This window comes from Labrus mixtus, chromosome 14 (genome assembly GCF_963584025.1).
Source record: "Labrus mixtus chromosome 14, fLabMix1.1, whole genome shotgun sequence".
Lineage (NCBI taxonomy): Eukaryota > Metazoa > Chordata > Actinopteri > Labriformes > Labridae > Labrus > Labrus mixtus.
The window spans coordinates 25,460,386-25,477,958 of NC_083625.1; the positions used below are offsets into that span (position 1 = coordinate 25,460,386).

The 17,573-nt window shown below is 39.0% G+C and overlaps 1 protein-coding gene across 1 annotated transcript; it reads right to left on the reverse strand.

The window, feature by feature from the left end:
• Positions 1-3,287: 3,287 nt before the first annotated feature.
• Positions 3,288-15,194, reverse strand: acer3 (alkaline ceramidase 3). Its single transcript, XM_061055970.1, has 11 exons — positions 15,036-15,194; positions 11,009-11,119; positions 10,772-10,824; positions 10,602-10,654; positions 8,420-8,501; positions 8,279-8,314; positions 7,291-7,349; positions 7,081-7,182; positions 6,494-6,598; positions 6,005-6,050; positions 3,288-5,905 (listed from the first exon to the last, which is right to left on the reverse strand). Exons 1-11 carry the CDS (start codon positions 15,130-15,132, stop codon positions 5,852-5,854), a joined length of 798 nt encoding a protein of 265 aa, XP_060911953.1. The 5' UTR covers positions 15,133-15,194; the 3' UTR covers positions 3,288-5,851.
• Positions 15,195-17,573: the final 2,379 nt, after the last annotated feature.

The following is a 17,573-nucleotide window of genomic DNA, read 5'->3' on the forward strand; positions in this document are numbered from 1 at the left end:
TGATAGTCTGCTGCCTGACTGTTTATGTCTTTCTAAAAAATGTCCTGCTGCTAAACACTGAAGTAAACAAGGTTTGAGGGTTTTTAAAAGTGCAGCACTATAAATTTGTTTTTTTCCCCTTTACGACTTCTTTGCCCTAAAATTTTTTAAATCCAAACAACACCAGTGAGTAAGGTTCAGACTTCATGATGACCTGTTTGTGTCCCAACAGGCACTAAACTAAATACATACAGCAACACATCTAACACACCTTTATGTTGTCTGGAAAACCTGGGGAGTTCCTTGTGACTAAGAACTCAGACTCAGTCACAATCATCAAATCAGTAACGGAATCCTTGGCAAGCTGTGTCTATGACGCATCCTTTGAGCCCTGTCCAACACAAACATGTGGGTTTACACTGGCATCTCTGTGGGCTGTGGTTTTTTTTATGGTCAGCAGTTATGAAACATGTTTGAAACACTTGTTCATAATGACTTTGATTTCCTTAGCTACTGCAGTGAGTGGGTGTTACGCCCCACCACAAGGCCTCCCCATGGGGATAACAACAACAACCCACACCTTTGGAGACGGGTTTCAATATGACAGAAAAATAACTAGGACTACATCAACAAGACAACACATAATCTCTGACTGAGAGCCACAGCAGTCTGAACTCCAAGAGTCTCTCTCCTCCTGGACTCAGCATTGGACTTTTAAACACTGAGGCCAGCAGCAGCTCGTCAGGTGATCAGTAGCTTCACCTGGGCAGAGGTGGAGACAACAGAAGGGGAGAAAGGGACAAACAGCATGGGGGAAACATACAGCTGTAACAGTGGGCTGCACTTTTATGGTGGAAGACAAAATGATTATTCTCTATTCCTGAATCACAAATGCTAAACCTCCCATAAAATCTCCTTTTACGAGTACCATTCTAATTATTACTTGAGAAAACGGCTTGAAATTTGAGAAGTTAGTATATTTAGTTGTCCCCCTGTAATTTCCATGTCATTGTATAATATAGATTGTATGGTTCTGATCTTTGAAGGCAATCCTTTGAACAATGTTTTTAATGGACTCCGACGCTCCATCAGTGAGCGACTAGTGATGCCTTAGTGCTCCACTGAACGACTCAGGAGGTCCTTTGTTTGTTCCAGCAGCAGTAAGATATTTTACTGAACATGTGTAGTTGTGGCTCTGACTCATGGCTGTAAAGTCTCAACTGGTTTAATGGTGTTTGTTATTTTCTGTGTGTTTGTACCGTCAATTATGTTTGTTGTATGTATTAATTGGCCTGGTGGGAAATTGAGTTTTCCCGCTAAAGTTTTCTAATAAAATCTAATTATCTAAAGGAAATATAAGTGGTGGAGGTTAAATTTGAGCTTCAGCCTGTGAATGTTTTTTTTATGGAGCCAGAAGTGATCATATCTGGAGAGGCCATCATGTCACTCAAAGCCCTGTAAGAAATACCTTGCTTCATCATCTGGTTTTCTGTTTATGAGAGCACATTTTTATAAACATGTGCAGTGGACATTTAACTGGCAATGGAGGAAAATGTTTAATGAGGTGAAAAATCACGTTAGAAGTCAGATTTTTTAAAGCAGACTTAAAAGTACATCCACACTGACCTTTGCTAAAAGTGGAGTCGCCCCCTGCTGGCTCTTCAGAAGAATGCAGTTTTAAGCCACCTCATACCAACAGGCTATGTCCACTTCTCTTTAACTGTACAGTCTATGCACCAGACATTACTATATGTGATGGTTCAACCCACAGTATTCATTCATTACAGGCCTCATGTCTAAGATTCAGAAACCAAATACTGAAAAGAGTTTTAAATAAATGCATTCTAGTAGAAAGTACTACTTTTACTTGTGATCTTTTACCACCGACCAAAGATGGGGAACCTTTATTCACCAAGGGGGCTCACTCATAGTTTTCTCACTACCAGAGGGCCAAATTGTAGGAATTGCTCAAGACAACTATAACTGCTTGTGATTAAATCAAAGTGACAACTAGCTTTCATCAGATTGCCGCTTGTCCGCACGAGTTAAAAATGTTATGACATGGTGGAAAGAGTTGCAAAGCTACTTTCCACCAACAAGTTTCCAAGTCTTCCTTGACTCTCTTCTCTAAGGATTAGGAGAAAAAAAAAACCTGAATCCACAATGCAGGTCACACATTCTGGACTACGCCCGCACCTGCAGGGTGCAGTGTTTGTATCACAGCCAGGAAATGAGCACTGCACCATCAGGACCTTGTTACTACGTCCTTATCGTTACAAGATGATCAAAACTGTTGATAAGACATTCATGAGTAGTACAATGGTTACTTATACTCAGGCTTACATTTAACACGTCTCACTTTGAGCATGTCTGAAAAAAGATTAAGTTCAACATAATTCATGGTTTCAGAGGAAGGATTAAGACACATTTTTTTTCTTTTATTTGACAATACAGGACATGGTTTAAAACTGGCACATGACCAAATATGAACAAAAAGTTGGCAGAGTTTGCTCTTCTGGCCTCGACACATTAGTATATTCACTTACGGCTACAGTTAACATCATCAGAACCACCTGTAAACTAAGATGTTCACGTGAAATGAATGGAAGGCCAATAAATTAAGGGACAGACTGTGCATGAAAAGCTGTTACTGATTGTCCTTCCCGATGCTTTAACTGTGTATAATCAGGGGGTCACTGCACAACACAAGGGGTGATTTGTATGGTTTGTATATGATGAACATCAAGGCAACTTGGATTACACTGCAGAGATCACAATAAGGCACCGTCTCACCTCTACCGATGAGCAGTTACTTCAAGAAAAATAACAAAATCCGTGACTGCACACAGACGTTTGGACAATGTTAATACTTCTCCTTTCTGCATTTGACTGTTTGTAACACTTAGACCATCGTTATATGAGAGTGAGTAGGTGTAATGACATTGAGTTTATAATGTGATTGCTCAGGAGATCATTAAGGACACAGCAGTTTCAGAGACCACAAATAATAAAAAAAAAACATGTTGTGCATCTCCCAATTTACCACAATGACTTCAAGCTCAAGTTTCACAGTAACAACAGAGAAGTTATGAATGAAAAGCCCTTCACTTCACACCTCAGATCCCATACATGAACGCTGAGTTCTACAGTAGGTAGGAGTTCTTCACTGCACACTGGCATGCTTGGCAATGTCTGAGATAAGCTGGAATACTATGCCCCCTAGTGGTTGCTTCACAAACTGTTCCACTATGACATTGATTGACAACACGGTTTATGTGCCTCTGGACAAATGTGCAGTGTTTTAAAAAAAAAAAAACGTATTAATAAGTGTGTAACAAATTAAATGTAGTGGTGTCATGGGACGTTTTTAAGAACTTGTAAATAAAAGGGTGTACATTTTTATTTTCCAATAAGACAGTAAAGCCACACTATTAATGTTCCTTCTGAGGTAAAAGAAGTATGATTGAGATTTCAACACCTTTCATCAAGCTACTCCTGTTAACCAATCACCAGAGGCATATTTGCAGGCTCTTAATTGAAACGCATAAACAAAAACGTCATACCTTATTCTGCAGGAGAATAATCTACAACAATGAAAAACTCTGTGTAATCCTTTACACATAAACAAGCTTTTAGGCTACTTTTTTTTTTTACCAGTATGTTGGTTGGAGCATTTGTTGTTTTGGCATTAAAGGAACTTGAAAAATAAAGCAAGTTATTTGTTATGGACACTGAAGTGGGCGATATTGATACTTTTGCCTTCTTTGTTCCTCAATCTCTGAAAGGGGATACAAGCAATAAATCTCCATGTTTTAAAAATGTTCAAGGCACAACCAACAAATGTCACCTCTGGTCTTGAAAATTTATGCCAATGAGGACGTGCAATAAAACTGCAGTTCTCTGAGTGTCCACTAGAGGCTGGCCTCAAAAGCTCAGGAAGCCCCGTTAACACCAATTTTTAAATGCTTTTTTTTTTTTTTAAGCCAAATTAAAAATGTTCACAGATTATTTCATGAAATGAATTAGGCATTAATCTCTTCTCTCTTTATTGGGGATGATTTTTCTGTATTACTCGTCTGTTTTTGGTTTGGCATTGATTTATGGTTGAATGCAGGACCTCTGTTTAACATTAATCTGCAAACATTTTAGAAAGACTGATTAATTTAAAGTGATTTGCACACTGTAAACACCTGTAGTTTGGATCTAGAGACTATAGACTATATTTTGTTGTTGTTATTAAGACAATATCAAATATTACTGTCCTAGCTCCTTATGTGTCATTCTATGCAAAGCAAACTGTATGCATTTAATGTAATTAGTAGGGTAATTCAAAGAAACTAAGAGTTAATGACCTGTAGATTATGGTCCTGCAGAATCAGGATTTAAGAGCTTTATTATAATGACTAATGAATAATTTACTCAGTAAATTGTTATTACAAATTAGTGTACCAATGAGATTTAAAGTAACAAAGCAGGGAACTAACGGCGTGCAACTGGCTTTGTCTGTGCAATGATCCAGGCATATTCTAGTCTTTGTTCAAAGAATACCAGACCGAGGGAATGAATATACGTGAATATGAACAATTATAAATAAGAAATTTATTGGAATCATGTAGTGTCTTTAAGCTTGCTGTGTAAACTGGGTTTAAACCATTAACAGTTTAACTCAAACTACTATCATAACGGGTTGTACACAAGGATCTTCTCACCAAAAATGGCTTGAGATGGGCAAGTTGAGCTGATGCATTTGTGCCTATTTATGTCTGAACCACCGGATGTTTGTCGAAACCCAACATCTTTTCAAACATGACACACCCTGAAGGAGGTGCATTGTGATTCTGATACAACCAAACACTCGTCCCCCTGTGGGTTTGAGTACTAAAGTGTGTGCAGTATCATTCAAAGACTGTGTGTCCGGTGTGATTGTGTTTCTCTGTCCACAGAAACTTGAGATGTAGAAAGTGGTTCAACTTGCTCTGTGTTTCTGGGACAATTTCAATCCTAAATACAATTACAATTCAAAGTAATGATGCCGTGTAGCAAAATCCTAAGCATTGCATCCCCGTCTTGATTATAAAAAGTTCAAAGATTAACAAGTCCCACACAAACATGACTAATTCAATTCCCAGAGCAAGTTTGGCAAAGAACAAAAATTAATTCCAGTCTTGGCGCGTTTTCAAGTAAAAAATGAAGCCTCTGGGAAAGCAAATGAAGATGTATGAGCTGCACAGTATCACTTTCACTTTCTAGCTGGAGGCTACACTCCCACATGTAGTGAGCACATCAAAAAACTACACGATCCTCCCTCAAAAGGGATTAGACAACACTGTGTTGTACAGTAAGTAGAGCTCCCTCAGCTACATGTAAAACTACACATAAGCAAACGTCTTGGTTTGGATAGAGAGATTTAAAGATCTATTTAAAAATCTTTTGGCTTCAAATATCTGCAGAATCAAAAGTACAACAGTAATTATGTTAATGTGAATTCTGATGACATTGTTTTCCCTTTCCCCAAATCACAATCAAGATCACATCCATAACCCCTCAGCATTTCCCACTGCAGTGGACAACACCTCATACTTGCATTAAAAATCAATGAGCATTAAAATGATTACATGTCAAAAAAGCTACTCTAATAAATTATGATTAAAGACAAGGATCTTCCATTTCTTAAAACTGGACCCAGTGCTATACTGTACTTAGTAAATCCCCATAGTGCAGAACTGAAGGGTCCCCGGGTAGGTGCCCTGGGGTCCAACTGTCCCCTCGCTGTGTGCTGAGTTCCCAGCAGGGGGCATCGGCGGTCACTGTGCTGATGGTGTCTGTTGGTGGCAGCAGTCACCATCATGAAGTTGGTCCTCATCCGTTCATTTCAGCTCGTATTCTGTGGTTCAATGTGCAACGTTGGCCAAACTCCACAGAGAAACTGAACAAAATAAGAATAGCAGGAAAGATTGAATCAAATAATAAACTTTGTGATCAAACAAAAGCTACAATATCGAAGATTCTTTAAAGATATACAAACCTTCACTTTTGGTCTGTACTTGAGGTAGGTTGTCCTGATCTGCATGCTACAAAAAGAAGAACACTAGATGTTAATCAACTTGGTTAACAACTTTATCTCAATTTTCTGGATCAAAATACTTCCAATCCATGCTGCTCCTATGAGATGATATCTGTTCACTGTGCTTGTTTACATCTGGGTAGCAGAGCTTTATGGCAGTAGCCATTAATTGAAACTGCAGCCCCAGCTTGGGGCAGGCGGCTGGATTACAGTTTAGACATAGCATTTGACTAGCATACAATTCCGAAATTGATCAAAAATATTAATCGTTAGGTTTAACCAACTAGTAATTTTAGTTGACTAATCGTGCACCTCCCTAATCATTATTTGCAAATACATGTTTGTATTGTTGCCAAAACCTTACTAGTGGCCCACCAAGATCTAATAATGATTTCAGTGAAGAGGCACAAATGAAACCCAATGTAGCTGAATGTCATTTCTAAAGCTTACCTAAGAAGTATGTGCAGGTAGGATCCGACACCTGTGAAGATATGCCACCAGGCGTGTAACTGTGTAACCGCTCCAACGACAGGGGGAAGGTTATTTCTGGCATATCTGAAAGGACAAGAAGAGTTGATGGAACTTATAATAATAAAAAAAAATGATAATAAATTTTATATTTCTTAGAAACAGATCATAAATAAAAATATTCCAGGAAAGGTTCTGAGAAATAATTTATTAATATATTATATATTCTGTAGCATCGGTACATGGACGTGACCTAATCTGTTGCCCCTCTCAAGTGGGTTCCTTTGGCTTTGCCAAAGATTTTGATTTATTATTTTTATTATTTTTTAAGTTTTGTGGCAAGAAATTGTAGGAATGGGAAGCCCTCCACAGACCAGGGAAACGTGAAAGAAACATTTCATAAGTCATGAGCAGAACATTCACTATACTGATAAGAGCCTCAAACTATTGGGGTGAATGTATACTGACATTAAAAAGGTCTAGACCCCGAATATAAGACCACCCCACATTTTTCAGCTGAGTCTTAATAAGAAACCCCCCCCTTCTATTTGGGTCGATATATAACTCACCTTAATGTGCCACAGTAGAAGTTGTCCATGTTCCACAGGACGAACCCCAACAAGAAGATTCCTAACGAGGCGTAACACAGCGGTCTAAGCCATGGATACACCCTGACATTCAAACAGAAACAACAACACAAGTTATTTCATTGAAAATTAAGGTACATTCTTCTTTTTTTAATGTTTGACTTTATCGATCCACTTTGACTTGTTCCTTACCATGTAACAATGTAGATAGCTCGTATCACGAGGCAAGCTACTAGGATACCATACATGACCTAAAAGAAGGAGACACAATGACTTATCTGGCTTTAAAACACCACAAGAGCATGTGGAGCAAATCAAATTCTAACAACTGATTTGTTTCTAGGTAAAACATGAGACTTTTTGTGACTTTAAAAATAATTAATTATTGAAGCTTTTTATTGCACAGACGAATCTGGTTTGATATTTTTGGGGCTTCTCATGCTTTTACTGAGAGGACAGGACAGTGGAAAGTGTCAGACATGAGTCAGGACTCAAACCGGGGCCTCTGCTGTTAGGGCTATAGCCTCTGAACATTGGGAGCAACATTTTACCATTAAGCTAAACACTGAGAGCCCCAACTGACAAACAACTGAGTCAGTTACTGCCCTAGTTAGTTTTAAGGAATTTGAAACAGAACTGTCCTTCTCACTTCTTGAATGGGGAGGACAATCAACCTATGAACCTCCATAGAGCAGCGTAATTACTAAACACAGCCAGCTCCAAATAGTAAACAAAGGTGCTTTGTCACATTGTCCTTACTGTTGTGAAGCAACACATTCTGAATGTGATACCCTTGTGTGTGTAAGTGGCTCTGGTCATCGTTGGAGGTTTGTGTTGTTACTGTAAATGGCTGTGGTAATAAGATCCTTCTTGGAAACAGCGGTTTGATCCCATTCACAGCGTTCACAGCACAGGATGTGTGTTTTCTCTAAATGCTCCACACTTAGTTGAACATGAATGAACAGAAAATGGCCATTCAACTTTGTATTTTGCATATATCTACATTTACATCAGATACTACTTTATGTTTAATACAGAGCATGCTTGAACAAGACTGCTGCATGCTGCGTTGGTGAAGCCAGTGTTTACACAAGGTTGAAATGACTTGAAGCACACTGAGCCCTTATAGCAAACAATAAACACTGTGGGCCAGGTGAGTGACACACAGAGCACTCCTTACCTGGTGAAAGATTGGCTCCTTCCACTGCAGGTATAACTGCAAAATAAATACAGGAACTTCTCAAGAGGATATAAAGTTGGATTTGTTTGTTCATAATGTGGTTTAAAGTGTGTGACTGCTATACTATGAACAGATACTCACCACACTGACAGAGATACTGAAAATTGACAACAATGCAATAGGAAATAGGCCAATTTTGTTCTCTTGTTTGAAGCACTCAAATCTGAAAAATGAAAGAAGTTTATATCAATACAAGGTTACATCTGAACACAGGTTTTCTGACTTCTCTAACTTCTCCTGAAGGTTCATGAAAATGTAGTTTAGTTGGAATCATACACTGTTAAAAGAAGTGGAAGTGGCTGCTTTGTTTCGAATGTGAAGCAAAAGCAAAAGACATAAAACCTTGATTATCTCTAATGGCCAGCAGGGGGGGAATCCACTTAAATAAATCTTTTAGAAACAGGTAGAGTAATACAATTGATTTACTATCCCAGCAAACATTTCTTATTGGGTTAATGGTCTCTATCCCTGGTTTTGAGTCGTCTTCAACACAGCATATTGTTAATTTTTTTGAGGATCCCATTTACAGTCAAATTGATGACAATTTACAAGTCACTAAAATGGCAAACTGGCACTCAAGATAGAGAAGTCACAATGGAGGTAAGACCTGTCCTCCAAATATGGTCAATTATGGATTAAAAAAAACTTCTAGGTCAATGGCCAAAATGCCAGACTACAGCTTCAAAACCAAAGTCCAGAAACCTGCTGTCAATGTGGCTACGTCAACTTCTTATACTGCATACAGTCTATGGTATCTTCACCACCACAATCAGAGCAGCCACCTATGTGCTGCTTTCAATCTATGTAGAAAAACCATGCCATATATGTAAGATATCATCAGGGTTTGGTGGGCCCTGCCTGTAAATGGGCAGGGCCCACCCAGTAAGCTTCCCATGTTGCAAGGCTCAGACAAAAAGGACTTAACTCAGAGAATTGTCCACTCAAAATGGGCCTGTGAGATAATGAAGCAGCCCTTCATCATTTTCTAAAGAGGGTAGGATGATGAAGCTCAACAGATAATTGCAGTCGGACTTGGACAAGCTCTAAGATGAGAATGCAAAGCTTCCTGCCTGCATCAATATGTACAAGAGGCAGCAGTCCAGATTGTTTTAGCAATGGCTACCAACAACAACAACAACAACCCACAATTCAGACAAGTACAATTCTGATCAGCTATTTCAGACTGCTCCCAATCTGTGGAGAGACAACTGTCAATGTTATAGAGTTACTCCATAAGGCCAATCACAGATGCCTCGATTGTCCCCACCATTTCCCTCAAATTTGAGGGAGACTTGGCAACCTACAATGTTCTTGAGGAACTGAAGGATGCAATGGCCTGTGCTGAGGAGAGGATCCACCGGTCCAAACTTTCACCATGATTGGAACAATTCCAAACGATTAGACTTTTCTATCCTAGTTGATTGAGCCTGGACTCCCTGTAGAGTACTAACTACAGACTGGGGTAACAACATGCCAAATATCCAAATAACTTGGTCCTCTTAGGGGTCAGGCCCAAAGAGTCCTTTGTTCTTGGGACATGGAGAATGCATTCTGTGTGTGACAGACAGAATTGAAATTCTTCTGTGAGCAGAGTCTGAAGTTTGGGAGACAACACTGGCTGCTTGTCCTGATGAGCCAGGTTACTAGCTCTTAAATCTCCAGGATACTGGCCCTAAATTGGAACTGGGAAAGCTAGGGAACAGGCAGTTCTTTTAAGAGTTAGGGAAAGTGTTGCTGTTCTGCTGTCCAACCTCATGGCCAGGAACTCTTTGGACTGTAAGGTTAGAGACTGCTCCTTGTGTAAAGGTTTGTGTTTTAAAGTTCTGTGGGTCTTATTGCTACAATACCCCTCTGAAGAAGAACCTAAAAGCCAGTCTCTTCTGTAATTGAGGACGAGAAAATCTTCCCAACATCATTAACACTTGACTGTGTTCATGAACTTTCTGTACTTGCTGAAGGCTAACATATACTGAATGAATCATATACATATACAGAATCATGGTTTCCCATCCTGCTTTGGGATGAAGAAAGCAGCTTGTTGATCTTTCTGCCTCATGTTCTGGATTTACATTAATGCAAAGAAAGTCAAGACTTTCAGCTTTCCAGAGAGGGGCCAGATAACTTACTTTCTACCTGGTACGTTGACAATGCTGATGTAAACCAGCGCTGCCATAATCATGTTCATCACATTGCCACAATCACTTTAACTACTTTCTCATAGAGTATTTCAACAGAAGTAAATACAAAAGGTTCAACCACTTACAGACAGTAGAGGAAGACACATGTGCTGTAAATCATTGGCAACTCGTCCATTAACTGCAAATAAAAACAAATAAAAAACATGATATAATACATCATAGATTTTTAACAAGAAAGTATTTTGCACACAATTTTGCTGATGTATTTATGGTGCAGAGAAACACTTCAGCCCACCTGCATCTTAAACTGCAGCGTCATGTGGAAGCACCAGGAACCGACACCAACAACTGGGTGACACAAATACAATCCAATGAAAATATTGAAACTGAAAGTCAAGGCGATCACAAGCATACTGATTATTATCAACATGAGATTCTTAACTACTGTAAAACATGTAAACAAGAGTGGTGTAGTACGCTCCAATACGTCAGTGATGGACAGCAAACTAAGATATATTTCAAACAGACTAACCTGCCAGTCCAACAAAAGAGCAGATGTAGCGAAACTCAAGGCCGTCACGAAACGCCTGGATGGCTCCATAAATGGGAGGAAGAATCATAATCAGGTTGCTGATGGTGTTCCCTGTTTAGAAAAGCAAAAGAGAAGCCAGATGAAATTACCTGGGTTTTATGAACGCCTCTGAATGCCTCTGTGATTGGATGACATGAGAAAAGTGGCACTTCAGAGACACAGATTTGTGATCATTATAACCATTATAAACCACTGAGCTGTATCTTATTATGGTAACATGATCACTGCACTGGGCGCTCATACACACTTCTGCTACGACCATTGCTCCCACTGTATATTGATTGAATTGAGAGCATTTACCGGTAAATACTTGAATCATTGTGCACATTTGCCTAATCTGTCATGATATAAAAATGCTGATATAATAGTATTTGGGATTACAGATACAGGTAATGGATTCACGAGTGGGTATTAATGATGGACACCATGTTTCTGTTGTTATGGAGTTGCTACATTAATGATCTATTTAACAATTAATCTTTTAATTTCTTACCAAAAATGCAACAACCGTGATGCCACTTTGGGCTCTAGGATATTGTGAACGGCATTTTGACACTGTGTTGCAGTGTTATAAAGACGCAATGAGCAGAAAGGTTTAAAAATGTTCAAATATTTTGTCAAATTGTTCCAATAAAGACAAAAATAACCAGAATGCCCCTGAAACAGCATTGAATAAAGAACCCAGTAACACCTGTATATTCAACCTTCTGCTACTGTACTTTATAAGCATGTTTTAAATGGTAAATGGACTTGAGCTTGTAAAGTTATTTTCTAGTCTTCTGAGGACTCAAAGCTCTTTTTACACCGCAGGTCACACCTACACATTCACACACTGATGGGAGAGGCTGCTGTGTAAAGAGATTATCAGAAGTTACTTATCACATTCATACAGCGCTGACGAAGCAGCAGGAGCAACTTGGGGTTAAGTGTCTTGAACTAGGACACATTGGACATGTAGCTGCAGGAGCTGGGGATCGAACCCCTCACCTTCCGGTTGAGAGACGACCCACTCTACCAACTGAGCCACAGCTGCCATGAATAAAAGCTTCCTTGCTGCTCTGCTATGGGTTGTAACTTTCGACTGTCGTTCAAAAACTAAAACAACGTCTGGTTTATTTCAGTGCCTGTACTTATATGAACATGTTTTACAGAAGAGTTTATCTGAGCCAGTACAACACTGACAGAAATCACATCACTTTTGTACAAAGGGCTGGTAGGATGCAGTTGTTACTTAAGACTATTTAAAAAGCAGATTCACATAAAGACATAGACCAATGAATAACCAAGTAAAGAAATGGGTTTGTTTGAAAGCAAAACAGCAACAAAAGCCGGATGTTATTAGGGGGAATTCAACCAGTAAGTTTGCCTAAAGCCAAATGTTTCTCAGATCCTTATCAGTGAAAGTGGTCTGCAGTTAAACTGATGTCAGTTCTTGTGTACAGAACTCCCTCCCTGAGGCCATTCCTGCATATTTACTGTACTATTAACACACATCATCAGATCCGCAGTGAACCTGATAAAAAAGAGCCCTACGCTAATCATGAATGTGCTTTTTCTGGGTGTGGTTTTGTACAAACTCTGTCGTGGAAAACAACCAAGCTTACCAGGATATTAATTAGTTTTGAAAAGGCGTGCTGCTGACATGTTGGCCTATTTTCACAACATGACTCCCTCCTTTTATACGCTGGTGTCTAATAAGGTCAAGGTGTTCGCGTGGGACACTCGGGTTCATAATGTCAAAATGTTTGGACTTTGCTTACTGATAATGAATGCACTCAAGCCAAAAGATAACAGCAATTAATAAGTGTTTTGTTTTCCGAATTTTCATGAAATCTGCAAACTCAATGTGACGAGATGCACCCACGGCCTCCCTCTGTGTCTGCCTTCTACCGTCACTGTGTGCTGAGCCTTTAAAAACAGAGTTAATGCACAAAGAGGATGCATCAAATGAAGGTTTAAAACACACGTCTGCCCCTCTTTTTTTTAACATGAACAATACTGCATTCCAACCATTGTAACCTGCAGCACCATTCAAATGCCCAACGATTCTAGTGCGGCTGAAAACAATCACCAAGCGAAGCCAGCATGTGTCATTTATGCAAACAAAAGTTTTAACTGTCAGTATCCTGGATGTGCTGGAGTCTAGCCAGTACTAATGTTAAAAACGTTTCACTGAAATAAATGATTACATTATGCAGAGTACAGCAGGCCTACAACATTGAAGTAACTAATGGTTTAATATGTGACTTTTTGGACTGAATAATAAAGAGTATATCGCAATAGAGGCTTCTTAGAATTGACAAAAGAAAGAAGAATAAAAAGTAGTAATCTAACTAATCTTTGACCCACTTCCTGTGAGTTTACCTTGAACTTTCTGTTGCATCATCACAGTTCCCTGAGCAACACACACAATGTGGTGACAACAACAAATGGTCTCGGATTAAGTAGTTTAAGTTGTACTTTACAGAGTTCTTCCATTTAACAATTGATCTGCAATGCAGGCGGAAGACGGTGAGATGAAACTTATCAGTGTCATGCAGGGATAAGCTGGATGTTACGGGTGACAACAAGCAGAAATGTAACATAACAGCATGCTGTAGTCTGAAGCTGCAAACTTAGACAAACTAACCCCATTACAGAGTTCTGTGATCGGACCAAAACTGAAGATAAAGACCCAAAACTATTTTGCTTCCTTAAGTGTGTCTTATGACTGCACAGCAGGTGCCGCAGCTGCAACCAGTGCAATAAGCCTACTGTTATTGAAATGATTCAGCTTTTTATATCTCAGTCAGTTGTTCTCAGATTTTTAGCACTTTCTAAATAAAAAGTGTTCATCTAACAGCTTGTATTATTGTTATTATTAATTATATTATTAAAAATATATTTAATTTGTGTACATGTTTCTTGTGTAAATACACATGTTAAGTATATGCTTAGTGTGTGTGTGTGTGTGTGTGTGTGTGTGTGTGTGTGTATGTGTGTGTGTGTATGTGTGTGTGTCACATACTTTCATATATGGCCAGCTACAACATTAACAGGCGAAATCCCTGTGGGAAAAAACTGACAACATTGAGAAACTTGGCCATTGTTATTTGGGGTCAAGAGGTCAGCTGGGGACTCAGGTGCCTGCTAGGACAGGTGCTCAGATAACCTGCTCACATCAGGTGTGAATATCATGCTGGTTATCCTGTGGGGGTTGGGGTTTTTTTGTTTTCAGTTTTGGACTTTTTAATCCTCTGGTAGTGGAGGTCACTACAACTTTCAAGCCTTACTTGTGTGTAATAAAATGTTCATGTAAAACACATTATCAATAATTCTTACTTTATTTACTGTTTAGGCAGAATGTCTTTAAAGAACAGCACATTTCAGTAAAAGCTTCATGCCAGTGGACATAAGGTCAGCTTTCTGAACAGTTTGACACAAACGACGTCAGACTTTAAGATAAAGGTTCCTGAGGAACCAGTTTTTATTATCGTTAGACAAAGCAATGAGGCGCCCTGATAGTGTCGAGGTCGAGGAAACATTTTATCAAGTTTCAAGTCGAGGCTGTGACCGTCAGTGCTTCAAATGAAGGGAAACGTTCGTGTTTTGAACCTTTTTAAATGTGTCCAGTCCATGACATTGTTTGCAACCCTCTTCATATTGCTGACGATAATGTACAGTAAAGCTAACCTCTGTGCAAAACAGCTCGACTTAAACATCTCAGCGACGAGCAGGTGTTCCTTTTCCTCATTACAGCTCTTGTTTTTGGTTAAGCTAACATTACATCTGTCCTCCGTTATCATAACAAGTACACTATTGTCGCTACAGCTGCAGCTCCGGCTTCATGTTTACGTTATTCAGGGGGCGACTGTACGTTACACTGACCGGCAGTCCTCCACTAAACCCTACCCCCCCCCCCCCCCCCCCCCCACACACACACTCACATTTTGTGGGGCACACACTGTGCATGCTGTGTTGTACTTACAAAACTCGGCGATGTAAAAAGAGACGACATAATTTTCTTCGCACCAGTCTATGGTTGAGGTCGACCGCCCCCAGTATCCTTGTGCTGCGGGAGCCATGATGGAAGAGGAGGAGGAGGCTGTGGGTACTAACGGATTTGTAGTCCCATCACAGCTACGATACCGGCCAGCCCCCCTCCCCCTCTTCCTCCTCCTCTTCCTCCTCCTCCTTATTGGTGACGGCAAAACGGATAAGAGTGTCCGGGACATGCGCCTCTGTGGTAAATTACAGATAATTACATCTTACTGTTTTCTATAAGCACCGAGTATAGAAAAATAATGTATTTAAAAATTAATTTATTATCATTCTTAAACGGTGAGCTGGCTAGAACTATTATCTACTGGAACAAAATTAAGTTTTATTTTTTTTAAACTAACAGCCTACGTGTGCATATTTCTTTTTACAAATGTATCCATATGTACAAATAATGCTGAAGTTAATTATCTGACTAAGTAGGCTATTCTGATTGGATAAGAGGCCTCCCATAAACGCTGATAAAGCGTACAGCTTCATTTGGGACTTTTTACTACATGTATCACTCCGCCATGTTCTGAATACAGTTAATGTACATTTCAGAAGAGAGTCTTTGTCAGTCCATCAATACAATTGCTCTTATAACATAGATGTATGTTAAATGAAAACACAATAGAAGTGTACTAAGTATAAAGTTGCATGTAGAGACACACAAAGTGGACATATTGCACATTTTTTTTGGATAATTGTCAGCAGTAGTTTCAGTCATGTAGGCCACCAGAACGAGTGACTGGAACTAGTTGTGTCATTGGGTCTAAATGAATATCTTGTGATATCTTGTGAGCACTTATTCTGAGGTACTGCATGATACAATCATAGTCATGCTGTGCTAATAGTCAGAACAACAGCTCTCCTTCTCATGTTATCTTTCTTCCTACATGTTTGTCTATTTCCTGAATGCAATTAAGATAAACTTCACTTATAAAATAAATATATCTTTAATACGAGATGCACTTAAAAAAAAAAAGTTTTCATGGTCATCCTACAGAGGTGGATTAATGCAATGTGGAAAAAAGCATTAAATTCAATTTACGAAAGTTATGCCAGAATTCAAACTTTAATGGTAATGTTTTTTATTTAAATTCAGTAAGAGTTATTGGCAATAATGTGGCAATATACTCAAAACATATACTAATAAAGAATAACAGAAAAATATTAATTCATAGTTATACAAGAGTATCAAATAGGCCTATATAAAAACAACTCAAATATAACACATAACAAAAATAAATCAAAGAAAAAAGTCTCATTTATTTACACAATTTAAACTTTGTCACTTGATGTTTTTTTCTATAAATAAAGTTGCATCCTGAGAATCTATAGAGTGAGGCTACATTGATTAAAGTAGAAATTTGAGTTTGAAGTCATAATTATATTTTCTGCATGCAGATGTCACTGAAAACCTCACACAAACGAATGGATTCAGCTGAGTAAATGAAACCATGGTGAATGAGTTTTTAATGGTGAGCAACAGGAGTCCATGATCCTGCACTAATGCCATTAACCTTCATTAGTCATTCATTAGTCATTAGTTATGCATCCCTAACTGTTTTACAAATCAACCCTCTGTCTCATCGTAACATGATTATTGAAGATCTTTAAGAATACAGTTAAAACATTTTCTAATGTTTTATTTAAGTTACACCTCATTGATCTGTCCCCCGGTGACTTTTATACCAAAGGCTATTATCTGATCTTTAGCCAGGACTGAAAACACAAAACTTAAAAAACCTGGAATCATAAACTGCTCTCTAAAACATAAATATGATGACATCTCAGAATTTCCCAACAACCAAGTGTTCCGAAATTACAGTTAAAAGGTGATGCAATTAAATTCCTGGTTAAGAGAGAGAGAGACACAGAGAGAGACACACAGAGAGAGACACAGAGAGAGAGAGAGAGACAGAGAGAGAGAGAGAGAGACACACAGAGAGAGACACAGAGAGAGACACAGAGAGAGACACAGAGAGAGAGAGAGAGAGAGAGAGAGACACAGAGAGAGAGAGAGAGAGAGAGAGACAGAGAGAGGGAGAGGGAGAGAAAGCTCCACTTCCTCACTTCATGCCCTACCATCAGACTGTGAGAGAAGAATACTTCCCACAAATTGCACAAGTACATCCTGAATTTGAACACACAACACACACACAAAAACTCACATATCTGCTGGGAAAAAAAAAGTGAGATAATAGGTGCAAAATTTATCACAGCCTGTGAGAACCTGAACACACACACACACACACACACACACACACACACACACACACACACACAAACACACACAAATGCACGCAAGCACACACATACACACACACACGAACAAAGCTATACACAAAAACAATTTAGATACACACACACAAAAGGCGCTGAATATTTTCGCACACACACACACACACACACACACACACACACACACACTTCTTTTGTTAACTATGAAAAACCTCCCCTGAGCTGTCATGTGTCTAGATGT